This window comes from Oncorhynchus mykiss, chromosome 7 (genome assembly GCF_013265735.2).
Source record: "Oncorhynchus mykiss isolate Arlee chromosome 7, USDA_OmykA_1.1, whole genome shotgun sequence".
Lineage (NCBI taxonomy): Eukaryota > Metazoa > Chordata > Actinopteri > Salmoniformes > Salmonidae > Oncorhynchus > Oncorhynchus mykiss.
The window spans coordinates 21,388,833-21,406,008 of record NC_048571.1 but is presented as its reverse complement, the minus strand read 5'-3'; the positions used below and the strand labels follow the sequence as shown (position 1 = coordinate 21,406,008).

The following is a 17,176-nucleotide window of genomic DNA, read 5'->3' as shown; positions in this document are numbered from 1 at the left end:
CATACAGGAGTACAGGAGAGGGGAATGGAAACAGAATGGAGAATAGAAATGGAAATGGATGGAAACAAATTGTTTCCTCATTCTGTTGGAGAGCACCATTGACTGAGCCAATCCTGGTCAGCCACTGCCAAACACACATTATCTTCACTTCTGCATTCCTAAATGGTTCCTGGTACTGCTGTGATGAGCATGGAAAACAGACAGCACCCCCCCCCCCCCCCCCCCCCCCCCCTCAGGGAAGAAGTTTAAAGGTGAAAATATGCAACATATCAAATGCATAAAGGTGTGGGGACAGCCCCAACAATTTCTGGACTGAGAAAACATGGGAGTGTTGGATGAAACACACACAGTTAACCAATCAGGAAACTACAGTGATGTTCCAGTGTTTAATCGCAACACAGCCTTATTTCCATATCAGGGGAAACAGGAAAGGTGAAACCCATCTGTGACAGTGGAGAAATAATTACATTTAAAATTAGTTTTATTTGCATGATTGATCTATGGTACTTGTTATTGTTGTTTATTTGCACATCGGTTGTTAACTAGTGTGGCTAAAGTTAAGTCAATAAGGGTTCTCTGTATTTATCGTTCTTCATCATAGATAGATAGATAGATAGATAGATAGATAGATAGATAGATAGATAGATAGATACCTTGGTTATGAGCAGTGGTTCTCGGTGCTCCAGACCCCCTCTCAGAGTGAACCCCCAAGGTGCCCCACCAAATAGCAGGACATCCACAAATCTATATTCAACATCACCCTGAATCCCGTCCCAGACACCCGTGAATCTGTCCGCGTCTAGGAAGGCTTTGACTTCTCTGGCTGACATCCTTAACTCGCTTCTGTAGTCGACGACGTCCATGGTGTTGAAGAGGGATGGGAACTCTTGACAATCAGAAGTTCCCGATTGGACCCCCGTTTTATTTCACAAGAGAATGATCAACTAACTAGTCACTATAATTTGCTGTCATATGTGAACACCTGCCATACTCGATCATGCGTTTAGTTGATAAATAACGACTACCCTCAGCTTGTACAGTTGTAGTTTATCCTGGTAAGACGGCGAATCGATATAATCAATTGTTCCCTTTCTTTCCTTATGTTTTCCATCACAGACATCTTTACCCCGTCACTCACAGTAACCAACGGTGACGGAAAAACATAGGCCTACCCTCCTCTCCAAGTGTGCCTATTCAACAGGCATAAATTGATACCTCACGCATCGTTTTCATCCAGCTGGCTTCTCTTAAGCAGACAACAATTCAAAGTTTTGACTCGTCTGAAAAAGACATGGTTAATGTTTTAGAAAGCAAAAAATATATACTAAATCAAATAGTTTAGGCAAGCCTATTTGAGGAGAACAGGAAAAGAAAACGAAGTCAAGTGAAAACCCAGTGTTGAAGGTCTGCACTGGACAGGCACCTGAGACGAGACACCTGCATAGACAGAAATAGTAATGGCGTCTTTTTGTAGGCACTATAATCCGCCATGGTTCGTTCGACAAAGCCTATGGAGAAAATTAATGGCGTTTTTGGATAAACGCCGAAAATAACGTGTGGTAAACACGGGTTTAGGCCATTTTATACGTTTTATTCTATACAATAATCTTAATCGGCTAATGTCACTTTGTGAGTTATGACGAATTTATGTAAAACAAAAAAAAAATACAAAGACTTCATAATTCGTTAACTGAATGCTATTATATCATAGAAAAAACGTGTAAACTCTCGTGTTAACCGCAGACCTTATTTTTGACGTTTATTCCAAAACATTAATATTTCGTAATTATTTTTTTCCCATAGGAATGGCTAAACGAAGCAGGGTTTTAAGACCACAAGCTGGCGAGCAGAGAAGCGCACTTGACTAACATTATTAATGATTATGATATTTTGAGTTTCTCTTATGTGCACCATTTAATTAACCATTTTTATTCCATATGATAAATGCCTCTCTGCCACTAAATATATTTTTGAGATTATACTGCCCCCCAGCGGGGAGAAAAAAACGTTCAGGAACGTTTCTAAAACCGTGTTGGTTCTTGAATGCAGCCTATACGGCTTGCAATCACTCATGTGACCCGTTCGGGATGTTTTGTATTTAGCAACGTCATTGTAATCAGACGCCACACGAAGACGTTCCTGCAGAAGGTGATTGTCGCTTGGTCTAACATTTAGATTTTTAAAAAATGGTGAAAGTAACATTTAACTCGTCCTTTGGACAAAGGGATTTGAAGAAGGCATGCAATGCCGAAGCGCTTATTCCGGAGGAGAGGGTGAGTTGAGCTAAACCAATGTGGTTAATATTTGTTGCGAAGGATGTTCGACGCAACTAACGTGGATGACGCAACTTTGTATCAGTTTAAACAATGTAGAAACATAACTGAAACAAAGTAACGTCGATTAGAAACATGTATAGACTCTTGATAATTCAACCCGTGACCCGAGCGACGTCGTAAAATGTCTGTTAAGCAAATTATTTTCGGTAGGCTTAGTGGTGTTCGCAGTTGCTGGCCTGGGCAGAACCGTGCTATCTTTCTGTTTCGGTAGAGGCCTGTAACTGAAATGCGTGAAGATCACTCCTGTCGTCTTTCCTATTTATTCGAATAATTGTTTGTGTTCGTGTGTTTTTGGTTCTGAAGAGTAAAAAGTAAATGCGTTTATATAGACGACATACACAAAGTATTGATAAAATGAAGTGTATTTGTGTCGAAGGTCGGTGTGAGGTCTTTCCTCCTGATAAAGCAATAAGAGGGAACTTTTGATAACAAAATGCATGCTGTGTACAGACAAGTTAACAAAAACAAAATATCAACTGTCAGTTAGTAGATGCTGTATCCGTAATTAGAAGCCTGTGAGTCCGAACTCATCCCAAGAGCCTGGATTCATGTCTATAAATCTAAGGTCGGCGCAGGGTAGTAATAACATGTTATAGGGCCCGGGCTACCAATAAGTGCGCAGTTACACACTAAATAGAATTTCAGTTTAAGTGCCCATAAAGTTAGTGCATTCGAAAGGTATTCAGACCCCTTCACCTTTTCCACATTTTGATACATTACAGCCTTATTCAAAAAATCTATTCAATAAAAAAATATACTCCTCAATCTACACACAATACCCCATAATGACAAAGTGAATAAAATAATTGTAGAAATTTGAGCAAATTCATAAAAAATGAAGTGGGTGCAGTGTACTAAGGCACTGTATAGAAGTGCTTAAGTGTCAGTACAGACCCGGGTTTGATCCCAGGATGTGTCATAACCAGCTGTGACCGGGAGTTCCATAGGACGTCGCACAATTGGCCCAGCATCGTCTGGGTTAGGGGAGGATTTGGCCAGTGGGGCTTTACTTGTCTCATAGCACTCTAGTGACTCCTTGTGGCGGCCTGGGCGCCTGCAGGCTGACGTCGGTTGTCAGGTGAGCAGTGTTAAATCCGACACTTTGGTACAGCTGTCTTCTGGGTTATGAAGTGCGGTTTGGTGGGTCATGTTTCGAGGATGCATGCCTTGACCTTTCCGAGGCCGTTGGGAAGATGAGACAAGATCGCAATTTGATATCACGAAATTGTGGAGAAAAGGGGGGGTAAAATACAAAAAACAGTAATGCTTTATTTACATAAGTATTCAGACCCTTTGCGATGAGACATGAAATTGAGCTCGGGTGCATCCTGCTTCCATTGATCATCCTTGAGATGTTTCTACAACTTCATTGGAGTCCACTTGTGGTAAATTCAATTGATTGGACATGATTTGGAAAGGCACATACCTGTCTGTATAAGGTCCCTCAGTTGACAGTGCTTGTTGGAGCAAAAACCAAGCCATGAGGTCGAAGGAATTGTCTCTAGAGCTCCGAGGCAGGATTGTGTCGAGGCACAGATCTGGGGAAGGGTACCAAAAAGTGTCTGCAGCATTGAAGGTCCCCACAGTACTCTCGTTCTGGAAGAAGTTTGGAAGAAGTTTGGACCAAGAACCCAATGGTCAGTCTGACAGAGGTCCAGAGTTCCTGTGGAGATGGGAGAACCTTCCAGAAGGACAACCATCTCTGCAGCACTCCACCAATCAGGCCTTTATGAGTGAGTGGCCAGACTGAAGCCACACCTCAGTAAAAGCACATGACAGCCCGCATAGAGTTGGCCAAAAGGCACCTAAAGGACTCCGACCCAGAGAAACGAGATTCTCTGGTCTGATGAGGCCAAGATTGAACTCTTTGGCCTGAATACCAAGCGTCACATCTGTAGGACTCTAGGCAGTGCTCATCACCTAGCCCATACCATCCCTACAGTGAAGCATGGTGGTGGCAGCACCATGCTGTGGGGATGTTTTTCAGCTGCACAGACTGGGAGACTAGTCATGATTGAGGGAAAGATGTACCGAGATCCTTGATTAAAAACCTTCTCACCAGTCTGAGATCCTGAGCGCTCTGGAGCAGGTTAACCTTCCAACAGGACAACAACCCTAAGCACGCAGCCAAGACAACGCAGGAGTGGCTTCAGGACAAGCCTCTGAATGTCCTTGAGTGACCCAGCCAGAGCCTGGACTTGAACCTGATTGAACATCTCTAGAGAGAGCTAAAAATATCTGTGCAGCTACGTTCCCCATTCAACCTGACAGAGCTTGAGAGGATCTGCAGAGAAGAGTCAGAGAATTTCCCAAATACATGTGTGCCAAGCTTGTAGCGCCATACCCAAGAAGACTCAAGTCTGTAATCACTGCTTTGTCATTATGGGATATTGTGTGTAGATTGAGCGGGGAAAACAACTTAATCCATTTTAGAATAAGGCTGTAACCTAACAAAATGTAGAACTAGGAACTGGTCTGAATACTTTCCAAATGCATTGGAAATAGATTACAGGTGAGATTGCAAGTCTATAGAGAATTCATTCACTATAGAGAATCTGAGTGAGTAGAGGAATGCAGCAGCCAGGGACAGACCTGGGGAGAAAATGCCACTGCATAGAAAGACCTGGAAATCATGTCTGTTTCACAAGTAGGAGAGCAGTTTGGACAGTCAGACAAGTGATTTAAAAAGGTGATGTCCTGGATAAGGCGTCAGAGGCTAGTGAAGGTCTGTGATGTGACCAGACTAGAGGTCGACCGATTATGATTTTAACACAGATACCGATTATTGGAGGACTAAAAAAGCCGATGCCGATTTAAAAAAAAATATATATATATATATATATATATATATATAAAAACATTTATAATATAAATATTTATTTATTTGTAAATGACAATTACAACAATGCTGAATTAACACTTATTTTAACTTAATATAAACCATCAATAAAATCAATTTAGCCTCAAATAAATAATGAAACATGTTAAATTTGGTTTAAATCATGCAAAAACAAAGTGTTGGAGAAGAAAGTAAAAGTGCAATATGTGCCATGTAAAAAAGCTAACATTTAAATTCCTTGCTCAGAACATGACAACATATGAAAGTTGGTGGTTCCTTTTAACATGAGACTTCAATATTCCAAGGTAAGAGGTTTTAGGTTGTAGTTAATATAGTATTTATAGGACTATTTCTCTCTCTACCATTTGTATTTCATATACCTTTGACTATTGGATGTTCTTATAGGCACTATAGTATTGCCAGTGTAACAGTATAGCTTCCGTCCCCCTCCTCGCCCCTACCTGGGCTCGAACCAAGAACACATCGACAACAGCCACACTCGAAGCATTGTTATCCATCGCTCCACAAAAGCCGCGGCCCTTGCCAAGGGGAATAACTACTCCAAATCTAAAAGCGAGTGATGTTTGAAACAGTATTTGTGCACAACAAGCTAATTAGCTAGCCATTTCACATTGGTTACACCAGCCATTAGGCTGATAGGCTTGAAGTCATAAACAGCGCTGTGCTTGCGAAGAGCTGCTGGCAAAACGCACAAAAGTGCTGTTTGAATGAATGATTACGGGCCTGCAGCAGACTGCTCTATCAAATCAGACTTAATTATAACATAACACACAGAAATACGAGCCTTTGATCATTAATATGATTGAATCTGGAAACGATCATTTCGATAGCAAAACGTTTATTTCAGTGAAATACGGAACCGTTCAGTATTTTATCTTACGGGTGGCATCTCTAAGTCTAAATATTCAATGTATGTCATAATTACGTAAATTACGTAATTACGTAATTCTAGCAAGTTAGTTCACAATTAGCCAGGCAGCCCAAACTGTTGCATATACCCTGACTCTGCGTGCAATGAACGCAAGAGAAATGACACAATTTCACCTGGTTAATATTGCCTGCTAAACTGGATTAGTAGTTAAAACTAGTGATTATGATTGATTGTTTTTTATAAGATAAGTTTAATGCTAGCTAGCAATTTACCTTTGCTTCTACTACGTTCGTGTAACAGGCAGGCTACTCGTGGAGTGCAATGGTTAGAGCGTTGGACTAGTTAACTGTGCGGTTGCAAGATTGGAACCCCTGAGCTGACAAGGTGAAAATCTGTCGTTCTGCCCCTGAACAAGGCCGTTAACCCACAGTTCCTAGGCAGTTATTGAAAATAAGAATGTTTTCTTTAACTGACTTCCCTAGTTAAATAAAAGGTATACATTTTTTATAAATAATTTATTTGTTTTAAATAATTGGAAATCGGGACCCAAAAATACCGATTTCCTATTGTTATGAAAACTTGAAATCGGCCCTAATCGGCCATTCCGATTAATCGGTCGACCTCTAGACCAGACACAGCATGGTCCACAGAGACCAGCCATGAGCCATCTCCTTATTCCTGACCTTTAGCCATGTTAATAAGCTAACCTGAAATGATTAGAGTGAGACAAGCATGGCCATCATTCAATTGCCCCTGTATCTGTTGTAAATTTTGAAATCATGAAAATATACACCTTGGTTTACCTCAAGCACGTCTCTCGTTGGGACTATTGACAGTGGACTAATGGGGGGGGGGGACAGGACAGTGTTCTTCCACTAAAGTACGAGCATGAGGATCTCAGATCAGATGAGGAAAACAAAGAAAAAAACTGATCTCCAGAGAGCTGTTGACATCCACTCTTTTGTTTCAATACGAACCCCACCCCAACTCTGCATAAACAACCAACAGTTCAGGAAAAGGGCCTGCCACCAAATTACAACATGTCTCTAGACTCCATAATATTAAAGTGAGGGAGCAAAATAACAGATGATGATGGAGAGGGCTAAAAGATAAGGCAGTAAATGAATAATGGTTAGAAAGAATGTCTTGAGGTAGACGAAGGCATGATGGAAATGAGGTGAAAGGTCACAGAGAGGGGGGGTTGGGGGGAAGATTGGCTGTGTTTGAATTGTACGTTACATAAGCATCTCTCACTGCTACCATACTCCCAACTGATGTCAACAGAACACACCACAGCTGTATTGTGACTAAGCAGCACTCTTATTTGAATTGCACTGTTTGGCTATGTTGTGTTGGAGCTATTTTAATTTGAACAAAGAGGATTTATAGAGGTCAGTTTCCTTAATGATTCATCTGGGCTGATATACTGTTAATATTGGTTCATCAACCTGTCTCAATTATGTAATGAAACATACAGGCAGACATGCTGGTATTGTGAGAGGCTGACCAGCTGTATTTAGGCCTTACTTTACTTTGTATGTTATAGAGGACTGCAATTGGGGGGGTCTTCAGGCTTTTTTTGTGTATGTATCCACTGCAATTGTTAATATAGACCTATGCACTGTATCTGTTGCCTGGTGTAATGTATTTTAAATGATCAAATGTGCATGTAACGTTTTAGCTCTGTTTCTTCTCTCTCAGGACCTGGAGGATGGCATGCGGGTGCGTCGGCAGTCCAAGGTGTGGTGCTGGTGCATGTGCCTGGGTCTGGCTCTCATGCTATCCGGTGTGGTGGTGGGAGGGGCCTACCTCTACAAGTCCTACATACAGCAGGTGAGATGGGTTGTTGGTTAGACCCCTATAATGCCATAGGCTCAACTATATAGTGAACAAATTTAAACACAAGAATTTCAACAATTTTACTGAGTTACAGTTCATACAAGGAATTGGTCAATTGAAATAAATTCATTGGGCCCTAATCTGTGGATTTCAGGGGCGCAGCCATGGGTGGGCCAGTCAATCAACTTGTTTTCCCCCACAAAAGGGGCTTTATTACAGACAGAAATACTCCTCAGTTTCATCAACTGTCTGGGTGGCTGGTCTCAGACGATCACGCAGGTGAAGAAGCCAGATGTGGAGGTCCTGGGCTGATGTGGTTTCACGTGGTCTGCGGTTGTCATGGCAGTTAGACGTACTGTCAAATTCTCTAAAGTGACATTGGAGGTGGCTTGTAGTAGAGAAATGAACATTCAATTCTTTGGCAATAGCTATGGTGGACATTCTTGCAGTCAACATGCCAATTGCACACTCATTCAACTTGAGACATCGGTGGCATTGTGTTGTGACAGAACGGTACATTTTAGTGGCCTTTTATTGTCCCCAACACTGTAATGATCATGCTGTTTAATCAGCTTCTGGATATGCCATACCTGTTGTGTGGATGGAATATTTTGGCAAAAGAGAAACGCTAACAGGGATATAAACAAATTTGTGCACAATTTGAGAGAAATAAGCTTTTTGTGTGTATGGAACATTTTTGGGATTGTTTATTTCAGCTCATTGTATGGGACCAATACTTTACATGTTTTATATTTTTGTTCAGTATAGTTAAAGCTTCCTTTCCTTGGTTAGAGGACACATTTGCACCCGCTGTTGTCTGGTTTCCCAGACACAGATTAAGCCTAGTCTTGGACTAACAAGCACTCTGAATGAACCCCTAATTGGGAGAGATTTCGGTGAAACCAACCCAGAGTGTGCTAGCTAACTATACATTGTTGGTAAGGTAGAGAGAGTCGGGGTGAGAGAAGTCCTCACTGTCGTTGTCTCACCCCGTCTTCCTCAGGAGGACCCGGTGTATTTCTGCGGGGTGGACTACCGTGAGCGGGACTACATGGTTCAGGACGAGGTGGCCCTGCCCTCTGCTCTAAGACACATCCAGGAGAGCATCCGTGTGCTAGAGGAGGTGGAGCTAATCAACGTGCCCGTGCCCGAGTTCTCCGACAGCGACCCGGCCGACATCGTCCATGACTTCAAAAGCGTGAGAGGAGAACACTGCTACACACACACACACACACACACACATCCAACATTTTTATGCAAGTAAAGTGCACGTCGCATAAAAAGTCACGACAGGCCTAAACAGAACATTTGTCGGTAAACTTTCCAAAAGCCGACAACACTAAATACGCTAGACTAGGTGAGCTCTTTGTGTTATGCGAGAATTATGCAAGAATTGTCGTTGGAAATATTGATAACCGTCATATCGAAGTAAACTTGGAGTCACGCGATGACCTGCACCTCCCCCTATGACTTGTTGGGGAAGCATGCAGTTTATTAGGCTACAGATGAAATAAGTTTTCATGAACTTCAGAGTGGTGAACTTGCACAATAATGAGCATGGTGCTCCTTTCCAATAAATATCAAGGGTCTTATTCTGGTGACATGAACAATGCTTGGCTGTCGTTTGACAAATCAAAAGAATCTTTCTCTTTCATCCATAATCTTATGTAGGCTATACTCCCATATGTATCTGTTAGCTAGAGCGCATGTGGCAATACCGGAGTGGGCACACTCGCTATTTAACCTTCCTAGAGCAGGCGTTCCGCTAGCAGAACCCCTCAACATTCCGCTGAAAAGGCAGCGCCTGAAATTCCAAAATAATTTTTTTGAAATATGTAACTTTCACATATTAACAAGTCCAATAGAGCAAATGAAAGACACTTCTTGTTAATCTACCCATTGTGTCCGATTTCAAAAATGCTTCACAGCGAAAGCACAACATATGATTGTTAGGTCACCGCCAAGTCAAAAAAAAACACAGCCATTTTTTCACAAAAAGCAGAAATATAGATAAAATGAATCACTAACCTTTGATCATCTTCATCAGATGACACTCATAGGACATCATTTTACACAATACATGTATGTTTTGTTCGATAAAGTTCATATTTTTATCCAAAAATCTCAGTTTACATTGGCTCGTTACGTGCAGTAATGTTTTGATTCCAAAACATCCGGTGATTTTTGCAGAAATACTCATAATAAACATTGATAAAAGATACAAGTGTTACTCACAGAATTAAAGAAACTTCTCCTTAATGTAACCGCTGTGTCAGATTTCAAAGAAACAGAAAAAGCATAATCTGAGAAAGGCGCTCAGAGCCCAATCCAGCCAAAGAAATATCTGCCATGTTGGAGTCAACAGAAGTTAGAAATAATACTATAAATATTCACTTACCTTTGATGATCATCAGAAGGCACTCCCAGGAATCCCAGTTTGACAATAAATTACTGATTTGTTCCATAAAGTCTGTCATTTATGTCCAAATAGCCACTTGTTGTTAGCGTGTTCAGCCCAGTAATCCATCTTCATGAGGCGCGAGCACTTCGTCCAGACAAACTCAAAAAGTTCCGTTACAGGTCGTAGAAACAAGTCAAACGATGTATGGAATCAATCTTTAGGATGTTTTTAACATAAATTATCAATAAGGTTCCAACCGGAGAATTCCTATGTCTGAAGAAAAGCACTGGAACGAGAGCTTACTCTGTCGGGAGCGTGTGTCACGAGCCTGAGACACTCTGCCAGACCCATGACTCATTCAGCTCCCATTCCCCCCTCCTTTTATAGCAGAAGCCTGAAACAAGTTTCTAGAGGCGGTTGACATCTAGTGGAAGTGCAACTTGACTCCATAGACACTATTCGGTAGGCCAAGCTTTGAAAAACTACAAACCTCAGATTTCCCACTTCCTGGTTGGACTTTTCTCAGGTTTTTGCCTGCCATATAAGTTATGTTATACTCACAGACATCAATCAAACAGTTTTAGAAACGTCAGTGTTTTTTATACTAAAAATAATATGCATATATTAGCATCTGGGACAGAGTAGGAGGCAGTTCACGCCATTCATCCAAAAGTGAAAATGCTGCCCCCTATCCCTAGGTGTTGTGTTGTGAGAACCATCAGAGTTGAAAATCCGACGTAAACTCATGTAACTTGTTTTTATTTGGTACATTGGAATTTAACCGCAAAAGGTATTTTTATGTGCACTAAGTCCTCAAGCATTGCCTTTTATCCGCAAGAAGTCAGTTTGATGAAATGCATCTCTGATGGGAAAATGTGGATTTTAGAATATTCACAAGAAGATCTGTACATTTTTTGGTGCTGCAGGTAGTCTAGTGGTTAGAGCGTTGGGCCAGTAACTGAAAGGTTGCTGGATCGAATCCCCGAGTTGACAAGGTCTGTCATTCTGCCCCTGAACAAAGCGTTTAACTCACTTAGGCCGTCATTGAAAATAAGAATTTGTTCTTATCCTAGTTAAAAAATAATTTGATGGAAACTGATGTCAAATGTTGTATATCTAGCTGCTACCATTCATTTACGGCTCAGAGGAAAGCCATTCCACCAGGGTATTAGCCGTCAAACTATTTTTAGAAACACAATGAAATGAAACACGTGCTGAATTGAAGTTGTTGAATGTAAAGTACTTCTGGGTGTTTTTGTAGTGTTGGATCTAATTCCTTTCCTCCTCCTCAGAGGCTGACAGCCTACCTGGACCTGAGCCTGAACAAGTGCTACGTCATCCCCCTCAACACCTCCATCGTCATGCCTCCCAAAGACTTGCTGGAGTTGCTCATCAACATCAAGGTATCTGTAACACACACACACACACACACACAGATGACTGAAGCTGTTTATATGTATTTCAATTATCAAATCAATCAAATGTTGAAGGAAATAATGTTAATTAAGTGTGTGATTTGCAACCTAGGCTGGTACCTACCTTCCCCAGTCCTACCTGGTCCATGAGCAGATGATGGTGACTGAGCGTCTGGAGAACGTTGACCAGCTGGGATACTTCATCTACAGCCTCTGCAAGGGCAGAGACACCTACAAGCTGGAACGCAGAGAGACCATACTGGGTTAGTACTGCTGACACACACACACACACACACCATACTGGGTTAGTACTACACACACGCGCACACCATACCGGGTTAGTACTACACACGCGCACACCATACCAGGTTAGTACTACGCGCACACCATACCGGGTTAGTACCACACACACACACACACCGGGTTAGTGCGCGCGCACACACCATACTGGGTTAGTGCCGCACGCGCCATACTGGGTTAGTGCCACACACCATACTGGGTTAGTGCCGCGCGCACACACACACACGCACGCACCATACTGGGTTAGTGCCACACGCACGCACCATACTGGGTTAGTGCCACGCGCGCACACACACACCATACTGGGTTAGTGCCACACGCGCGCACACACACACCATACTGGGTTAGTGCCACACGCGCACACACACCATACTGGGTTAGTGCCACACGCGCACACACACCATACTGGGTTAGTGCCACACGCGCACACACACCATACTGGGTTAGTGCCACACGCGCACACACACCATACTGGGTTAGTGCCACACGCGCACACACCATACTGGGTTAGTGCCACATGCGCACACACCATACTGGGTACTGGGTTAGTGCCACACGCGCACACACACCATACTGGGTTAGTGCCACACGCGCACACACACACCATACTGGGTTAGTGCCACACGCGCGCACACACACCATACTGGGTTAGTACCACACACACACACCATACTGGGTTAGTGCCACACACACACCCACCATACTGGGTTAGTGCCCCACACACACACACACCATACTGGGTTAGTGCCACACGCACGCACCATACTGGGTTAGTGCCACACACGCGCACACACACCATACTGGGTTAGTACCACACACACACCATACTGGGTTAGTGCCACACACACCCACCATACTGGGTTAGTGCCCCACACACACACACACCATACTGGGTTAGTGCCACACGCGCGCACACCATACTGGGTTAGTGCCACACGCGCGCACACTCACACACACCATACTGGGTTAGTGCCACACGCGCGCACACTCACACACACACCATACTGGGTTAGTGCCACACGCACACACACTCACACACCATACTGGGTTAGTGCCACACGTGCACTCACACACACCATACTGGGTTAGTGCCACACGCGTGCACACACCATACTGGGTTAGTGCCACACGCGCGCACACACCATACTGGGTTAGTGCCGCACGCGCACACCATACTGGGTTAGTGCCACACACACACACACCATACTGGGTTAGTGCCACACACACACACACACACACACACCATACTGGGTTAGTGCCACACACACACACACACACCATACTGGGTTAGTGCCACACACACACACACACACCATACTGGGTTAGTGCCACACACACCATACTGGGTTAGTGCCACACACACGCGCACACACACACACACTGGGTTAGTGCCACACACACACACACACACACACACACACACCATACTGGGTTAGTGCCACACACACACACACACCATACTGGGTAGTGCCACACACACCATACTGGGTTAGTGCCACACACACCATACTGGGTTAGTGCCACACACACCATACTGGGTTAGTGCCCCACACGCGCACACACACACACCATACTGGGTTAGTGCCCCACGCGCGCACACACACACCATACTGGGTTAGTGCCACACGCGCGCACACTCACACCATACTGGGTTAGTGCCACACGCGCACACTCACACACACACACACCATACTGGGTTAGTGCCACGCGCGCACACTCACACACCATACTGGGTTAGTGCCACACGCGCGCACACTCACACACCATACTGGGTTAGTGCCACACACTCACACACACCATACTGGGTTAGTGCCACACACACACACACACACCATACTGGGTTAGTGCCACACGTGCGCACACTCACACCATACTGGGTTAGTGCCACACGCGCGCACACACACCATACTGGGTTAGCGCCACACGCGCGCACACACACCATACTGGGTTAGTGCCACACGCGCGCACACACACCATACTGGGTTAGTGCCACACGCGCGCACACACACCATACTGGGTTAGTGCCACACACACACACCATACTGGGTTAGTGCCACACACACACACACCATACTGGGTTAGTGCCACACACACACACACCATACTGGGTTAGTGCCACACACACACACCATACTGGGTTAGTGCCACACACACGCCATACTGGGTTAGTGCCACACACACGCCATACTGGGTTAGTGCCACACACACGCCATACTGGGTTAGTGCCACACACACGCCATACTGGGTTAGTGCCACACACACGCCATACTGGGTTAGTGCCACACACACGCCATACTGGGTTAGTGCCACACACACGCCATACTGGGTTAGTGCCACACACACGCCATACTGGGTTAGTGCCACACACACGCCATACTGGGTTAGTGCCACACACACGCCATACTGGGTTACCGCGCGCGCACACACGCCATACTGGGTTACCGCGCGCGCACACACGCCATACTGGGTTACCGCGCGCGCACACACGCCATACTGGGTTACCGCGCGCGCACACACGCCATACTGGGTTACCGCGCGCGCACACACGCCATACTGGGTTACCGCGCGCGCACACACGCCATACTGGGTTACCGCGCGCGCACACACGCCATACTGGGTTACCGCGCGCGCACACACGCCATACTGGGTTACCGCGCGCGCACACACGCCATACTGGGTTAGTGCCACACACACCATACTGGGTTAGTGCTGCGCGCACACACTATACTGGGTTAGTGCCACACGTGCACACACACACACACCATACTGGGTTAGTGCCACACACACCACATACTGGGTTAGTGCCACACACACACACGCGCGCACACACACCATACTGGGTTAGTGCCACACACGCGCACACACCATACTGGGTTAGTGTCACACACACACCACATACTGGGTTAGTGCCACACACACGCACGCGCACACACAGCATACTGGGTTAGTGCCACGCGCGCACACACAGCATACTGGGTTAGTGCCACGCGCGCACACACAGCATACTGGGTTAGTGCCACACGTGCGCACACACACACCACACTGGGTTAGTGCCACGCGCGCACACACAGCATACTGGGTTAGTGCCACACGTGCGCACACACACACCATACTGGGTTAGTGCCACACACACCATACTGGGTTAGTGCCACACACACCATACTGGGTTAGTGCCACACACACACCATACTGGGTTAGTGCCACACACACGTGCGCGCACACACACCATACTGGGTTAGTGCCACACGCGCGCACACACACCATACTGGGTTAGTGCCACACGCGTGCACACACACCATACTGGGTTAGTGCCACACACACCATACTGGGTTAGTGCCACACACGCGCGCACACACACCATACTGGGTTAGTGCCACACGCGCGCACACACACCATACTGGGTTAGTGCCACACGCGCGAGCACACACACCATACTGGGTTAGTGCCACGCGCGCGCACACACACCATACTGGGTTAGTGCCACGCGCTCGCACACACAGCATACTGGGTTAGTGCCACACGCGCGCACACACAGCATACTGGGTTAGTGCCACACACACCATACTGGGTTAGTGCCACACACACCATACTGGGTTAGTGCCACACACACCATACTGGGTTAGTGCCACACGCACACCATACTGGGTTAGTGCCACACACACCATACCGGGTTAGTACCACCCCCACACACACACACCGTACCGGGTTAGTACCACCCACACACACACACACCGTACCGGGTTAGTGCCACCCCCACCGTACCGGGTTAGTGCCACCCCCACACACACCGTACCGGGTTAGTGCCACCCACAGTGTACCGGGTTAGTGCCACCCACACACACACCGTACCGGGTTAGTGCCACCCACACACACACCGTACTGGGTTAGTACTACACACACACTTTTTAAGATTTACCCTGAATTTTCATGTATTAACCATTTTGTATTTTGCTATAGAAGATGTTTGTATAGGCCTACATGCACATTTTTGATACATCCTCCTTCATCTTTACCTTGTAGGCAGGGAAAAGCGTGAAGCCCTGAACTGCAGGACGATCCGTCACTTTGAGAACAAGTTTGTGGTCGAGACAATCATCTGTGAGCCTTAGAAGGGAGAGGGGACTGGCTACTTCAGACAACCCATGTATAGTTTCACTCACTGTCTACAGTGAGATTTTTAACCCTTCTCTCTCCCCCGTATCACCCCTCATAGATCCTTTACTCTTCTGTACTGCTGGTAGTTTTGAGGAAGAGTGGTTCAGTTGATTCCAAGTCAATACTGTTGTATAAGGTGTAAAACTAATGAATTTTCCACTTTGTGTGAAGTAAATACCATTTCATTTGGGGTCAACTCTTCAAAGAATAAGATGTGTTCAGCTTTTCTATGTTTTGTGGGAATTGTTTTCTATCTTTACTCGGGGGTTTATTAATGTTAAAGAAAGTGTTTAAACAGACACTTAAGTCAGTTAATTACAATGTTAAGGTATATAACTAGATTGATGAAATATAAACTCAATAAGAGTATGCATACTTTAGCATAGAAAATGAATGATTTTTGTATCAGCTGTCACCAGTACAGTGCGATGAAACAAGAGGAATCTCACACCACAGGTCCGTCTGAAAACGGACCATGTGGTAACTAACTTGTGTATATAGTCTGTAAAAAGGAAGATTACCACAATAAATCTTAATCGTTTTATTGTTTTTTTGTTCTTATTGTTTTACAAATATGATATTTAATTCTAAAGTTAAACTTTTTTACTGTGCAACACAATGGCATTATGGACTGTTGTACTTAACTTGACATCCAAAGAGATCTTGGGCTGAGGGAATAGAACACTTGTTCTTACACAATGATATATTCTCCATTTACACACTAAATGAATGGCTCTTCCAGGAGTAGTCAAATCCCATAACTTTATTGATCTTCAGACGTTGGGATAAAAGTTGACATGGATTTAGCTTACACGTTAGTCTTTGGATGAGGCTGGTTTAGTAGTACCTGGGGTTGCACAGCGTTGTGGAACATTGCAGATAAATGTCCTGAATAGAGCTGACATGAGTCTTTATGCTACATGTCAGAGGCATGTTTATTCTACGTAACATATCTGAATATTCAAAAGGTTGTGCTCTGCTGACCGTGTCCATAGGGTC

The 17,176-nt window shown here is 44.8% G+C and overlaps 2 protein-coding genes across 4 annotated transcripts in view; one reads left to right on the top strand and one right to left on the bottom strand.

Annotated features, from left to right (window-relative positions):
• Positions 1 to 1,442, bottom strand: part of LOC110528813 (protein Shroom2) — a 28,573-nt gene extending 27,131 nt beyond the window's left edge. For all 3 annotated transcript variants that reach the window (XM_036982947.1, XM_036982948.1, XM_036982949.1), the window contains exon 1: positions 654 to 1,442. In XM_036982947.1, the coding sequence (XP_036838842.1) occupies positions 654 to 863 (210 nt within the window). In that variant the 5' untranslated portion in view covers positions 864 to 1,442. The remainder of the gene's footprint in view (positions 1 to 653) is intronic.
• Positions 1,443 to 2,081: 639 nt separating this feature from the next.
• Positions 2,082 to 16,722, top strand: LOC110527494 (integral membrane protein 2B). Its single transcript, XM_036982965.1, has 6 exons — positions 2,082 to 2,273; positions 7,769 to 7,900; positions 8,910 to 9,104; positions 11,600 to 11,710; positions 11,835 to 11,985; positions 16,043 to 16,722. The coding sequence occupies exons 1-6, from the start codon at positions 2,187 to 2,189 to the stop codon at positions 16,129 to 16,131; spliced, it is 765 nt and encodes a 254-aa protein (XP_036838860.1). The 5' UTR covers positions 2,082 to 2,186; the 3' UTR covers positions 16,132 to 16,722.
• The last annotated feature ends 454 nt before the right edge of the window (positions 16,723 to 17,176 follow it).

Excerpts from the sequence above, each read along its gene's own strand:
- LOC110527494 (XM_036982965.1), top strand. The coding sequence starts at position 2,187 with ATGGTGAAAGTAACATTTAACTCGTCCTTTGGACAAAGGGATTTGAAG. Across the intron at positions 11,711-11,834 it reads AGTTGCTCATCAACATCAAG|GCTGGTACCTACCTTCCCCA; the intron begins GTATCTGTAACA and ends TTTGCAACCTAG. Across the intron at positions 11,986-16,042 it reads ACGCAGAGAGACCATACTGG|GCAGGGAAAAGCGTGAAGCC; the intron begins GTTAGTACTGCT and ends TTTACCTTGTAG.